The sequence below is a fragment of the Centrocercus urophasianus genome, unplaced genomic scaffold, assembly GCF_019232065.1.
Source record: "Centrocercus urophasianus isolate 14NV4802_14NV808 unplaced genomic scaffold, USGS_Curo_1.0 seq_1, whole genome shotgun sequence".
Lineage (NCBI taxonomy): Eukaryota > Metazoa > Chordata > Aves > Galliformes > Phasianidae > Centrocercus > Centrocercus urophasianus.
Window position 1 is genome coordinate 1,337,674 of NW_024884141.1, and position 16,053 is coordinate 1,353,726.

Genomic DNA, 16,053 nt, shown 5'->3' on the forward strand with positions numbered 1-16,053 from the left:
TTATTTTTGTGGTTTTTGTTGCCACAAGGTTCATTTTAAATAAAGGTATTAAAAGACAAGGTCCCAGTTCTGTTGTTTAGTGTATTTGCGTCGGAATTATGTACAGACAGAATAAAGAAATGTCATTAGAGAAAAAAAACATTCAATCTCCTGGTCACGAAAAGAATAGCTTATCCCAGGTCCTAGCACCATCCAAGAGCAAGGAATCAAATTTCTCTCTCTCTGCACTGGGTCTTCCTCCGCGCAGCCTTGCGGCAAATTCTGTCAATCTTCAAGCTGCTTAGGGTAATGTTTGCAAAGCAATTTAGCAATTCAGAGCTTAATCTTCATTGAGAGTCAACAAAACCTTGGCTCAGATGTGCTTAATTTACCTTAAAAAAACATGATCTAGGAACTTCTGCTGTTACCCTTAATCCTACAAGCTTTCTAGTGCAAGAGAGCTGGGGATCCCAGAAACTGAGGGTGTGGGGAATGCAATGGAATGAATAATTATCTGCAAGGAGCTTGATTTCCACAACATGAAGAGCTGGAAGGTCTTAATTTCATTTTTTAAAGCAGAAGTTTAGCATCATCCTCTTCAAACTTTATTAATATTAAATGGCATGTAGTTGCTGTTAAATATTTTTGGTAACAGTGATTGATCGGCACTTCTCTCTGCCAAGTCCATTCGTAAAGGCTATTGACAACCACAAAAACATCTAATATAGCATTAATAAGAAGAAACAAACACTAGGTTTTCACATTTAAGAGGTGACATCTAGGACTACTATTTTTATTTGCACTCTTTGTTGTTTAAATTCCACTTTTGGATATACTGGCATCTTATTGTCAATCTTTTCCATGTGAGGAGGGAAGTTAGAGAAGATGGAGATTTGTAGAAGATGTTATGTACCAAGAGAACATTCAACCCAATCATAGAATCAAATTTAGAAGGATAAACTTCTCTTGGATAGGTAAGAGGTGACATAAAAGTTCGTAGAATTCACAGAATGGGTTGAGCAAATAGTACACCTCTTATAACTAACACTGCTCTTTCAGGCAAACGTACTCTGTTACTTCCATTAGTGTTTAGAAGGTTTTAGCTGAATTCAGCTCAAACCTTCAGCATTTTTCCGTATCTACGGATTTCCAAATGATTATACTCTGGCAATCTGATGCCTTTTGAGATTTTGTGTTTGGCTTCATGAACCAGAGGTTATGTAGAGTTCCTCAACTATTGTTCCATAAAAATACAGCTTTAGCATGGTTAGCATTTGGATTTTTGAAAAATCACACTTCTTTAAAAAAGAAAAAGTGAGGAATAAGAATGTATCGCATTGCTGCTGAACCACAAAGGACTCTATCAGCAGCCTCCCACTGACTGAGTAAACTCTTAATGAGCTCCCTTCATGTTCTGACCTCAAGACAAAAGGATGTTATGATTTCTCAAATAGTTGCACCCAGCAGAGTTTATGGATTCAGTACACTTCTGCACATTTGGCAGGAGAATTAATTTTCATAACAATTTTGAAAATTAGCTTTACCAATCCATGTTGTAGTTCCCATATGCAGGTGACACCTCTTGATTTCAGAAGAGCCAGCCTGCTGACACAATCACAATGCAAATTTGACTTCTGACTCTTTCACTGTCAAAGGAGAACATGCAAAGCCAGAAGAAATCATTACTAGGAAGGTGCAACAAATATCTTGACTTTTCCAAAATATCCTCTCTTGTCAGAGACAAAGCAGGCAATGTTCTGTCTCGTTAATACTTTCTCCTGGCTTTCCCTGCCTACATTTTTAATAGCCTGAGAACAATTCTTTTTCAAAAGTAATCTCTAAAGGTTACAGTGTATGAACAGATTTATTACGACATGAACAAAAGAGCACTCCCATGCTAGGGAAGTCTGAAAAATTCAATGCTTTTTGCACATTTGCACAGAAATAAGCGAGAATGCTCTGACTGACAACACTCTAGTATTACATTTTGATTTCTGAAAAAATATATCTCATTTCAGTGCCACAGCTGTCTGCATTTTGTCTGGTGGGGTGCTTTTCTGCAATGGAGTCATTTCATTAAGTCTATGCTTTACCACTCTCATTGTATTTTTTATGTTTAAGTGACACATATCATAAATATGGATCACTTTTTCCATTTTCCTTACTTTAGTTCTCCAGGTGTCTAATATCGTTGTCAAAAAAGCACCAAAGAAGTCATCATAAATCTAGCTGGTGGTAATAATTATGCTATCAGTGGGGTTCTTTCCTGTGCTGAAAATTTCCCTTTGATTATAACCTAGCAAAAGCACAGCTAATTCTGTGGGCAGCTTGGCCACAATGTAATTTTCAAAGCTGTTAACAGACATGGGGTCATGATTAGGTCTGAGAGAAAGCAATTGCAAGCTACTGGGTGTCTGAGACAACTACCTAAAGAAACAGCTACTCAAAGCAGACCCTTGAGAGCTATTGTAATACTTAGAACCATCATAGACCATTTATTTCACAAAACTACATTCAGTGCTTTTATACAGTGCATTTTGTGTTAGGGAGAAGATACATTTGGGATTGGGGAGAAATGGGGCAGCTACATAGAGTCCCAGTTTTTCAGTCTCATTGTTTCCAAAAGAAACATTTTGTTTTATTTTTCCTGGGGAAAAAAAATATATATATATCCTGAAATCAGTATTTTCAGCCCATAAGTAAGTTACCATTACTTTAAAACTAAAAATCAAAGAATGACACTTTGACTCTTGTGTCAAACTGTGCAACCCACAGGCTGCAATTTCAGGTGAATTACCCGGTAGTTTAAGGTATCCCTGATTTGACATTCAGTCATTTTCCTTTTCTTTGTGGATATGGATAATTTTAAATGTCACAACATAGGCACCTGTGCTACAAAACTGCACAGATTCCTCAGGCTGAAATTTGAGATGCAATCAAGCAACAGCTTCGCTAAGTCTGAATGGGGAGAAGAACATTCAAATTTTGATGCAGAATCCTCAGGCCAGGTTGAAGTCAGTCAATAATTTCATTACTTGGAAATAAACCTTTAGGAAAAGAAAAAAAAAAAAAAAAAAAACAAAAAAAAAAAAAAAAAAAAACATTTTATACTGCAACTCAAAACTCACTCTTAAGTTTTGGGAGGTTTCACTGTGAAACCTGTTCCTGATAAAGCACTCCTGAATCAAACCAGTCTTTCATATCTTCTCTGGAGTTTTTCAGAGAACCTTTCATTAATTATCATATAGGATCTGCAAAATGAACACAGTATTTCCCAAGGACACATGGTAGTCCACTTTCTCGATGTGAACACGGAAAGAAAGCCTCTTCCTTCTCTTAGTGAAATCTTTCTGGAACTAATGCTGCTATCTCAGAGCCTCTTTTTATTTAAGTCCATAGCAAATCTCCCTTCCAAACTCCCACTAGGAACAAAATGAGAAAGAATGGCTTGGACTGAATGGGGAAATAGCTGAATAAAGAAATTAAATGGCAGCAAATGGAAGAAGCTTGGATGTAAATGTGTAGGCAGCTCTACTCCCTCAGATTCTCCATCAGTGATAGCTTAGACCTATCAGCTACATTAGTATCCCAAACTACATGTTCATGGTTGCATACTCCAGATCCATGTCCCATTACATCATCTTGCTCTGTGTATAGCATATTGTTTGATAGGAAAAGGAGAAGTGTGTTCAAACTAAAAGAGGGTAAATTTAAATTGGATATAAGGAAAAGGTTTTTACAGTAGGGGTAGTAAGCACTACAAGAAGTTTCCCAGAGAGGTGGTAGATGCCCTATCCCTGGAAACATTTGAAGTCAGGCTGAACAGGGCTCTGAGCACCTGATGGAGTTGTGGATGTGCCTGTTCATTGCAGGGAAGTTGGACTAATGGCCTTTAAGGGTCCCTTCCAACAATTCTATGATTTAATGATTCTGTTCTGTATATCCCTTCCCTTATTTCCTTCTCTCCACCACAACAGGGAGATGTATCCAGACTATTGCTGGTCCCTGCATTGTGGTGACTTCCAAAGAGCAAATAAAAACCATGCTGCAGTGCCCTGGCATGATTTAGTCTAACAACACATACCTATTGCTCTCAGATCAACTGCAGTATTTAAAGTTGAACTTCATGAAAAGACCACTAAGACATTAAATATCCACAGGGGAAAAAAAAAGAGGAAGAAGATTAAAAAAAAAGAGAGAGAAACACCATAGGAATCAGTTTCTTAGAGGCGAAGGCCTGTGTCAAAGTTATGCTTGTATGTTGAAACCATGTTGTTACAGTACACTGCTAATGAAAGGTGTTCCTCAAAACAGTTCATTCCCACACTTCCAGAGAAGTGTCCAACTGGATCACCCCTAGCACTGGGGTGATCTGGCAACCTGCAGGCATTGCAGCAGCACCTCAGAGCTTCCCAGGCTCACAGGGAGAGAGCAGCCTTTCAGCAGGGTCTATGCACAAGATTCGCCCGTCCACCTTCTCCAGGTGGAAGCTGAGAAGAGAAGGTGAACGTCTTTACTGACATGCCAGTATGTGAAAATTCAACCCTTTTAAATAGGATCTTAATTACACTGCGGTGGTTATTTCTATCACAGCTGTAGCGACATGAATGAATTCTCTAAGTTCTATGTTCTTCTAAAGTTTTCTTTAGGCTTAGCCTGCAAGTGGGTTGAACTACACCTTTACTGAGAGTGCTGAATAGACAGCAAAGAAATGTGAGGTCTAATTGTGACTTTGACACTGAATTGCTGTCCAAATCCATGCAAATCCTTAAACCTCTATGCATTGCATTCCCCCAAATGCAGAAAAAAAAATGGGCAGGGGCATTGGACAAATGTGAAGAAGAGGGAGAATAATGTATCTCTCCCTAATGATGATGCTATGAAGTCTGATGTCTGAGAATCTCTACTAAGGACATTTTCAGAGAAAATGGTGACACCTATAAGTGGTACATAAGCAGATATGCTGGCAGATTGCGAAGAGTTCAGGCTGTTTACGGAAGCTGAGGTTCTCTCCTGCTAAATGTTGTTGTCATTTCATAATCAAGTAAATGGCAAAGAGCAACCTGCAAATTTATGTGCAAACTCCCATCTGTGCTAGAAGAAGAAAGTAATTTCAAAGATGAGAATAAAGCTGCCACGCAGTACCTGAACTGCATCATATTGAGATTACTGGCCATGGTACAGTGGTAAGGGAATTGAAGTTTGGAGTTTTGTGCACGAACGCGCATGGGCATTCAGTAAACATATATTGCTGGGCTGTGAATGCATTCATATCCTTTGCCTTGTCAGGAAGGTCATGAGGACTATTTACAAATGATGTTTACAACCTCAGCCGAGGAATCTCAGTTTCTCTATTTCCTTTTCTGACACAGGCTATCAAGACCAATTACTCTTTCTGTACCTTGTTTTGTAATTTTTAAAATTCCAGTAACAACACAGGCATGGTGGGTGCCAATAGTCTGCAATGCATGGATCTGCACCACAAACGGAATGGCTGTTTCCTTAAAGATAATATGATTTACCCTATGCCAAATATTTATTACTCTAGATGCAAGAAGAACTGTCATTAGAAATAGGACTTTACCATGCAATGGGGCGTAGCTTTTGAATGTACTTCAGATGCTAAAGTATTTGCACAAAATGGAATGTAGACAATTCACTGCAAATCTGGCAGTATATTACGGCTTTGCACTGGCAATTTTCTCACATTTTCATTTCAAACAATCTTTGAGCAAGGATTTTGATGCTGTTTTGGAATGCTTGTGTTCAGCTTTATGCAGATGTGGGTTCTGAAAAATGATTAAGAAGCTCCCAAGCACAAAAATAAAATCTGTTAGGTTCTGTCCAAATTACTGCTGGGATTAGCTTAGCACTGTGATCACTTCTGAAGTCTGGAATAATATCAGGGATGCACATAATCTTGAATATTTCTGATATAAAGTGTTTTCTAAATGTTCGCATCTTCCATTTCACTGCTCAGAACTGTATTTCTTAATTTTCTTCAAGTAGGAGACATTCACCGAGAAGACAGTAGCAATATATAGCACTCAGACAGCACTTTTTTATTTCATAATGTTGTAAAGATATTAAGCAGTTTTCTCAAAACACAAGTAAAAAAACTCGGAAATAAGGAAAAAAAGGTAGTAATGGCAATTGGGTGTATGCCTGTATGCCCTTTGACAATCACACCCACTCCTATAGTTATTTTTCTAGTAAGGGAACTAAAGTTGCCAAACCACGAGTTCAATGCGTTTGTTTAATTAGTTTGCAGTGAGCTCTGTTTCCTATTTTAGTGTTTTATTCACATCTCACAGTAATCACTGTGATAGCAATGCTGTGATTTGTAATGCCAAAATGTCTTATCTATCCCCTGTAACCCAAAACCCTGTGATCAAATGCCCTATGCAGAAGGTACTGAATGGAAAAATATCTGATGCTGATGTGGCCTAACAGCAACATTGGTAATAGCTCTAAAATTAAAGTTGAATAATTTAAGTTGATTTCTTTCATAACAGAAAACTGGCTATTGACCAGAAATGTTGTGAAAGATTAAAAGCAGTTATAAACTTAAACCTGGCTCGTAATTTGAAATGTTTAGTAGTAATAGTCAGTTCTTGTATCATTTTCATTTGGTGAAGGAGCATTCAACATACATAAAGCATGCATTCAAGAATCCTTCATTCACTGAAAAGTGTGCTCAAAAATTCTCTTGTCTTTCTCAAACTTCTTTTTAATTAGTGTTGCACAAGATTACTCCAATCAAAGTAAGTCAGCACCAAACATTGCATTCTGCATTCATTGTTAATGTCAGCTAACAGGATGGTATTCTGTAATGTTAAGTTCTGCTCCGTGGTGCAAGTATCTGTTCAAGACTGCCCTCAGTTCTTTCTCCTGCTTAGGTTTTCAAACACACCCTTTGTCTTAGAGCTTTCAAAATATTTTTAAGTATTTTTAACTTGGCATGAAGTTTACTGCTGGGAATTGACAGTCTTGTGCATTTTCTGCAACAGCAGATACTGTCATTTGTTTTGAGTGACTAAATAGTGTGTGGATCCAAAATTGTATTCATCAAGGTAGCCAACTTTGTGGTCAGACTCTAGAGATGCTGATGGGCTTATGGCAAGGCACACAATTACTCAGTGAATTTCTCAGCTGCCAACTGTTTAATACAGAGATAAAATTCAGAGCACTACCTGCTGTTAAGGTCAGTACCAGCAAGATGATGTCTTGTAAATCTGTGTGTATGTGCACTCTCTTCTTCAGAGATTGACTGTTATTAATTGGTTAAGGAGTGGTGGCTGACAATACTTAGCTGCCTCTGAATTTAAATGCCTCTTCATCATTTGTTGTCATAGAAAGCCTTCTTTGAGAAGGCAGCAGATGACCTGCTACTGATAAGAATCCTTTATAAAGGTCAATTTTTACTAAGACATAGCCACATTTTTTGAAGGATTTCCACTGCTAAGTCACTTGAATTGTTCACGTTACTTTCACTTTGTTTACATTTACCAAAAAAGGCACAAGTACTTCCAGGCTCATCCTGGAAGCTCAAATGGATTATACAGCAGGATTAGTTATTGCATTTCTCCTCAGAAGGGATTTATCTGAGCTCTTCTGAACCAGATAGACCATAAACTCTTTCAGAGAAGGCATATTCAAAATAGCATTTTTTCTCTTCATGAGCCAAACCCTTCATGCAGAATGAGTGCTTATGAGACCTTTTGGTTGCATAGTTACACCTCTGATAACTTTTTTTTTTAAGACCTCCTCATTATAAGGAGAGAGTGTTTTAAATCTAGCCATAAACAACAGCCATAGCTGTTGTTACCATTCTTTTCAATTACATTACAATGCACAACAATTAATTATATCTAATCCTTCTCACAGAAGTGTTTACAAGCAAAGAGAGTACCTCAACTTTCTTTCAATAAAAGCGTAGGACTTATTATGTCCCTCTAGGTATTTTACTCATCTAGCCTTTCTGTACTTAGGATTATAATCATATTATTTGCCTTATTGGAATTTCCCTATGGGAAAATAAACATCAGTTCTTGTCAGACATGATCTTTAAACTATATTTTGTATGGGAAAAATATTCCCACATATCTCCTAATCAAGATCTAGGATTTAGTGAGGTAACTTCAGCTCACCACCTCCACTCATATACAGACTTGCTGTGATTCATGTGAAGGACCTTTCTGGATATGGAATCCTTATACATATATTACTTTACCTCCTATTTGTAGGATTTTTGCATAGGTACACTCAAACCAGAGGTCCAATTCAAACTGATGAAAAACCTCATTGACATCAAAGCAAGCAGCCAGGGCTACTTGGGCAGTTGGTGCAGCACTGGGGGGTGGATTTGGACAGAGAAGCTGGTGGTGCTGCATGCATGGAAGGGATGTATGCTAAACTAGACTTACTGTGGTCAGAGAATCCTTCAGTTTAGTTTCAGATTTCAGGAGCCTGTGTTGCACAGCCTAAACCAGCTCCTGGACACAAACCAAAGCACTGTGAATGGGAATAATAAGATTCCTTTTGAAAAATCACTGCTGATCTGAAATAAATGCTAACTAACATAGATGCGTCCATGCATCTGAAGTACGTTACACTTAGGACAGTTTTGTATTTGTATCCTTTGTATTTATTTTTCAGAATGCATCCCTGTCTGGGCAGATGGAGGTGTGGGGAAAGAACAGTTTCAACAGCCACTCTTGTTGTTGGCAAGGTCACAGAAGTGGTTTCTTTCTATCAGGCTTGTTTTCTGTGTTCTCTGAAATGATGATCTTTTTTTTTTTTTTTTTTTTTTTTTGAGTGAAATAGTACTTCAGTGTTCAATTTCTCTTAAACCAAAAGCATTCCACAGATATTAACTTCAAAGTGGGAAATTTTCCTCCAAGAGAGACCTTTCCCTTTGAAAAGGAGAATTGGTTATCTGGAACACAAAATATGACAAATTAGTCTCAACTATATGTTTCCTAGACTGATAAAATCACCTGTCTTCACATTTTTACTTCTTTTTTGTAGAGCCATGTTTGACTATGACAAGAGCAAAGACAGTGGTCTCCCAAGCCAAGGCCTCAGTTTTAAGTATGGAGACATTCTTCACGTCATCAATGCCTCGGACGATGAGTGGTGGCAAGCGAGGAGGGTCACCCTGGAGGGAGACAGTGAGGAGATGGGAGTTATACCCAGCAAGAGGAGGTGAGTGCTGCTTCCTCCTTCCTGCCTCCTTGGCCGTGATGTTAAAATATTCCATTTTATTAGAAAAACAGCTTGTGTCAATCTATTGAAAGAATGGGGAAGTAGAGCAAAATCCTGCAGTCATTACTTCACAAGCTGGATGATAAGGTTTTCACTGTGAGATTTAAAGACTTTAGGCTGTTTAACTGTACTGAGAAGAAACTGAAATGGTGACTTTTATTATAGTGGATATATTATATTATAGTGGATTAACATTTTCACAGAGAAAGGCAGGATGGGAGACAGAGCGAGAGCACCATCTAATAAAGAACATCAGCACAGAAAGAAAAACCAGAACCTGAGTCTGGGAATTAGCTCCAAATTTGAGGTAGAGCACATGTTTTAATGTCAGGGTGATTAGCCATTACATCAAACCGTTGAGGGATGTGATGAATGTCTTGACATTTTCAAGCCAAGGCTGTATGTCTTTCTTTTCTGAGAGTAATAGAATTAAACTGCTGAGCTTGTGTGATGTAAAGAACAAAGCTAAATTACATAATGATCCTCTTTGACTTCAAAAACTGTTAATTTAATCTCTGCCTGTCTGGAAACTGATGGATAATCAATATTGCAGTATGTTTTTCATGTAATGTAAATGAATGCACTTTAATCCATTCTCCAAGCTAAATCTAAATCTTTCTTTAGCTGTGATGGATTCATGCTGACTAGAAGGGAGAAAATAGACATCTGAGTCTTACCCTTTGTTTCTATTGTTTACTCTGTTTGGGTGCTTTTGTAAAATTGGCCACAGGTCTCTGATAGTATCAGGACTATGGCACAAATAAGTATTACTTTGTGCCTCTGTTGATAGTTGCTATTGAAAGGTCAAGAACTGAAAGAGTGGGAGGAAAATGAAATCTGTCAAACCACATTACATTTCTCTTTTGCAGCAATGCTCCCATACTGCATATAAACTTTCTATTCCTAGCTATTTCAGCCTTAGCATTAATGTAAAAATGATCATGCCCATTTTATATAATGGGAAAATGGGACATTTGGTGCTTTACAGAGCACCTGCTGGCATTTCAAGGAGAACTGGCCTGGGTGCTAGTAGAGCTCATGGTAGCCCTTGTTCTAAATTACATAAAAGTGAACTGAAAGGCCTTGAAAAACCTTATTGACATTAGCCCTGCAAGGACCTTATTTTCTCTAATCATTACCATGTTTGAATAACAACCACCAGGATTTTCAGAAAAAGGCAATCACAAATGGGAAAAGGGGAAAGTCTGTTCAGTTACTACCGAGAGAGATAGTGCACAAAGCTCACACAGTGTGATGTATGCCACGAAATGCTATAAATAGCTATCAAACATAAGAAAATACCTATAGGGGAAAGAATGACAAAGCAAAGCAACTGATTCAGATGTGGAGTTGTATCTTCTATAAGATGGAGTGGATGCAAACGCCTAAGGATTATTTGTTTGACTGCACAGTGTTGCTTTGAAGGACCAAAAACAGAGGCTTTCTAGTCAAGGTCAGACATATGATATGGCTTGGAGAAAAGACGTGACTTACAAACACTGGGAGGGAAAAAAGAAAAAAGAAAAGATGCAGGTCTAGTTACTATGCTCTCTGCTTGTTATCCTGATTCTTCACAAGTGAATCTCAGCAGCCTGAAAAAATCAATGGCATCTGATTTCCTGTCTGCAGTAATATAGTGATGTGATACACCTCAGCACGGAGGTTGCTATTGTTACATACAAGTTTTCAGTTTTACAAGGATATTTTTGCCAGTGCACTGAAAAGTGGATATGACTTCCTGTGGATTCTGGCCACTGAATCCAATAAGCTCTTGCCAGCAATTTCTGTGGTCATTTACACCACCTAGGGCGAGGATGAGCAATCAATGCACAGTGAGCTGAGCTATATAGGATAAAACTCATCAGACTTGCCGGAATACACTAATTCAGAGTTGAATTTCCTCTACGTGCATTGCTTACTTAGTCTGAGAGGCTCAATCCAAGAGTAGTCCTGGAATTCATTCATCTGACTGAATATAGACTGGTTTAAGCTGGTTTCTCCAGGCTGCTGTTATATGTCTTATGGTTTATAGGCGACTATTTCTATAAGCATTGCATTGTGTGTAATTGGACATCTGTAATAGCAAGTGGTAAGATATATGGTGCAGTAGAAAAAGAGAAGAGCTTCTGTGGCTGCTCACTGAGCTATGACTTGCCCTGCAAGCCCACCTTTCCATGATGTTTTAGGCTGAAGAGATTATATATTGCTTTTGTTCTTTTTTTAGGCTCTTCATTTTTTCATCTGCTTTAGAATTTGTTGGTGGTGTTTTTTTTCTTTAATTTTATTTTTGTTTCTTTTGTGTGTGTGCATGTACATGTGTGTTGTACTTGACCTCCTTCCTTTGCCCATGCATTTATCCTTTGGGACTGCAACAATTATTTGCACTTTGGGTCAGGGGGAGGCTGTACAAATCCAGGGGTTATTAGTGCCAGAGTGGGTCTTTGAGTTCTGGTTTGCTCTCTCTCTCTAGTCCTACAACAGATAATATATAACCCCTGCATTTTTCATAAGTGAAATTATGGAATAGCTCTGAAAGCCACTAACCTCTTCAGTTCCACTTTAGTATGTATGCTTATGTATGTATATAGATGTTCATACAAATATATACATATATGTATATATACACACAAAACCATGGCACATACAATATATTATTTCTTTAAGGCATTGTGTAATGGTAATTGCTTTCCAAGCATTTACTCTTACCTTTCTTTTTAATATTTTTTCAAAAAGACACCTTCAAACAATGACATTGCAGCATGAGCTGATTCTGATTGCAGAATAAATCAAGACTCCAGACTCTTCTCTATGATGTATGTGATATAGCAGTAGAAATCATAATTTATAATTGCAGGGGAGCTGCCACTCACTCTTCTCTCCAGGATGTTGTGTATATTACCAGCCTTTATCTCTTAGTGATTCATTAGAGTCTGAACGATTTTTGCCTTTAGATTTCAGTGCTGCTGTCAATGTGTGGACTTGATGCCTTGTTGATTGTTAAATTATAAAGTCAAACTTTAAGAGGGTGTTTTGGAGTGCAGCACAGCAGCTAAAGGAGGGTTTCTGAAAGAGAGAGCGCACGGAAATGACAATGGCCTTGTGTTTCCCCATTGATCTGTGCAAGGACCAAATCTCACAAATTGTTGAGGTGACGATCCCAGTGAGGGATCTAAAGTGCTGCAGTATTGCTGTAACCCTTTCTTCATCTGGAGGCAACATTCTGTCCACTTCTTATGGACGTTTGTATGCATTTGCTGTTCTGCACCATGGTACCGAGGTAGAAACCAAACAGTGCCATAGAAGTGTTATGATTCTGGATCGTATTGATGTTGGCTACAATAGGACTTCAGCATAAGAGACTGTAAACCACTTAAGCTGTGTTTTAACAGGAACCAAATAGTTGTTATCATATAGTATTAATAAATGAACATAACAGGCTAAATTGGTCCTGGTTCCACATCCACCACTAAGATTTATCCAAGTTGTGCCAACGGTGACAGTGGAAAACAGTTCAGAGAGGGTCTTCCAGGTGCTGCGACGCACCTTCAAGTCCTATACCCAATGTCTCAGCAGCTTATGGTCCTATTTGAACACTACATTTAACTACGTGAATTACTAGCTGATCATTAAAAATTACTATGCTTTATACTAGAATGGCCAGTAGAATTAGATTTACATTGGATTTTTATTACATTTAGATGTATCAATTTAGCTTTTAATTTCTACATATATATCACTATAATTTCTTGTTTCCCTTTTCAGGCTAAGTAAATGGGCCCGACTTCCCATTACAGGCAGTAGCAGGCAGAGCAGCCTATTTCTAAGACTCCCTCCCAATGGAAATTCTTACATTCAGAAAGGTCAAATCAACAAAAAGCCTGAAACCAGAGTGCATAAGTTAGAGTGTATTAAAGTCTTCCACAGATGCTTTAATTCAAGAGTACAAACAATTTAATTTGCTGTGGCACTGATTTTACAACTCTTTTTTTTGTGTGTTTTTTTTTTTTAATTGCAATTTCTATATAATGGCAACCTCCAACTTCATGAATGGCAAGCTTCGGTATTTTAGATGTTGTGGCACCTCTGATCTGTGGATCCAAAGGGATTTTATTCTGCAGCATCACACACATTGTCCCCAGAACAGCCTAGCCTAAATTCTTCCTACTTCTACATTTGCTTCTTATGTAGGCACTGAGGATTTGGTCCTCTAACACTAAATCAGTCACATAATCCTTCTGCTGTCTACAGGACTAAACCACTTGTGTTGTACATCACTCCAAGATTTCCATTTTCAGGTAGCTGAAAAAGTTATGTAACTCGTGTCTCTGTTATATACCAAATAAATGTGCGTGATGGCACCACACAGTCGTGTTATCAAATGCACAGCATTCTCACAAAACACACATGTAACCACACTTTCCTTTGAGAAGAAAATCGGAGAAAAAAACATTAAAAAACAATGTTTTGCAAACATTTGTAAGGACAAGGAACAAGAGGACAGAACTCCCCGTGAGCAAAAAGCCAGTTCAAATTTGTTATTCTGCTCAGCTTGGCAGAAGGGCATGTTTATCCACTCAAGTGAATTTTATTTTTAATGGTCTCCTACAAACTGTCCACCTTTCTAAATATCCCTTAAGACTTTAATCTTTAGATGATAAAACTTTTTTACATGGCATGATCTTGTAAGCTTTGTCTATAATAAGTTACCTGACTATACTTACTAACCTAACGGAAACAAAATAAGTACAGAGTAAAATTGATATCTATGTGTATTTATAACTCTCTTGTTGTTCCCTGGCAATTACGGGAAAAAAGGAAAACAGCCTCTAGCTTTTAAACAGAATAAGGTTGTTCAACAGTTTTATGAGAAGTTGGTTCCCACTGGCATTAGGTCTACCATTTTCATGAAATATTCACCAAGTGCTGAGCTGCTTTCTATAAGCAAGCAGCTTTCCTTAGTGAAGGTGGAGATCTATAAGAGAGCATGTTTTCTCCTAGTGAAAAATACATGTTCTGTTGCAAAAAAAATGCCACTTCAGGAATACTCAAAAATAATTTAGAGAATGAGAGCTTATTGGTATACTGAAACTTCACACAAGCAAGGCTAAACAGTGCAAAGAATAGAAGCAATGGAAAACTGTGCACTGAGTCAACATATTTGGACTATAAATAGTGATCTGCAGTGTCTGTTATGCTTCACTTGATGGAATACAACAAATGTATATTTGTTGCAGGCAAAACAAATGTAAAGCTGATATCCTGGAAGCAAGACATGAAAAGCACATTAGCAAAGATGTAAAATATAGCATGTTCTGTCCAGAATCCATTTTATATTGCATTCTTCTATGTGATAACTCTCCTTTTAACAGTTCTCATGCTGGATTTGAATTTTGCTTTAATTCTGCAGAATGCCTCAGTGCCAAATCCATGCAAATTAGGTTACTGTAACCATTTTATTTGATTCCAGACACCAGTTTCTTATTTGCATCCCTACTCTACATCAGTGATTAATCAGTTATTAAAGATTAAAGCATGTCTCACTCGGTATTTTACATCTCTACTGAGAAAACTGATTAGTGCTTTTACAAAGGCACTGACAAAATTCGTAGCAGTCCATTAACCTCCAACAGTGGGGTTTCAGAGTTCATGTCTGGCTGAGTTGTACTCAACTTCTTGTTTTCAGTGTACAAAAAAGAGCTGAAAATCTAATTTTGAAGATCCCAAAGATCCATTTTCAAGAAACAGAATAGTGGTTAGATATTACTATGTCTTTAAATGCTTCATTACAGTAGTAAGTTCTCGTTCTTCAGGAGAAGAGTCAGAAGAAAACAGCAACTGAAAGAGCTAAAGTTTCAGATTTGCTAGTGAGGAAACACTGAAGTCTTCTCCCCTCCTTTGGCCATACATGGAAAAAGGAGAATAAATCTGGATCATTTTCGAAAAAAGTGCTGCAAAGTGTTTGCTACCAACAAAGTTGACAAGGTTGAGAATCCAGGTAGAAATCTGTCTTATTACCTCTCCCTGATGGAATCATAGATGAGTTCATCCATATGAGACAGTAACTCTGTCCTTCCAGCACACAAGGAGCCCAGACAAATAAAGCAGAAATATATGTCCTTCTGTGAGCACAGATGCCCTGGAATTGAGCATAGCCACAAAAGTCAGTGATGCCATTCTTCACGGTTTTTCATTCCTAAAGAATTCACCTCCTCTTGAGAACAAACTCTCCCTGCAGTTGCACAAGTAGTAATGTGGTAACTTGGGACAGATGATAAGTTTTTCTCCCCATTTAGGGTCCAGGAAGAAACTTGTTATGAATGAGCATCACTGTAGAAAATGAGTACACGAGATTTACTCCTGCTGTCCTACATCTCAGATCATCTTAGACGATTTTATTCTACACTGTAATGGTTCTGCAGGGAACTACACTTGGAGAGCCTAAACTGAACTAGAAGTGGGGGCATTAAATCCACTTCAGTTCTGCTTGATGAGGTCGTCTCCCTATGGGACTCAGAGGTTTTCAGTTCCAAAGTCACATTTGGAGAAGGTGATCCCATCAGTGTTTATAACTATCTAAAATGTGGTAGTCAAAGGGATGGGCTCTTTTCACTGGTGTCCAGCAACAGGACAATAGTAATGGGCACGAGGTGGAATATAGGAAGTTACAGTGAGAGTGACAGAGCACTGGAACAGGCTGCTCAGAGAGGTTGTGGAGTCTCTTCCTATGAAGGAGGATGCCTGGGTACTCTCCTGCTCAGCCTACTGCAGGGAACTTATTTTAGCATGGGGTTGGACTTGATGATCTCC

General features: G+C 38.1%; 1 protein-coding gene across 2 annotated transcripts in view; it reads left to right on the forward strand.

Moving 5' to 3' along the window:
• DLG2 (discs large MAGUK scaffold protein 2) overlaps positions 1-16,053 on the forward strand; it is a 730,880-nt gene that overhangs the window by 670,325 nt on the left and 44,502 nt on the right. For both annotated transcript variants that reach the window (XM_042839962.1, XM_042840043.1), the window contains one exon: positions 9,010-9,186. In XM_042839962.1, the coding sequence (XP_042695896.1) occupies positions 9,010-9,186 (177 nt within the window). The remainder of the gene's footprint in view (positions 1-9,009; positions 9,187-16,053) is intronic.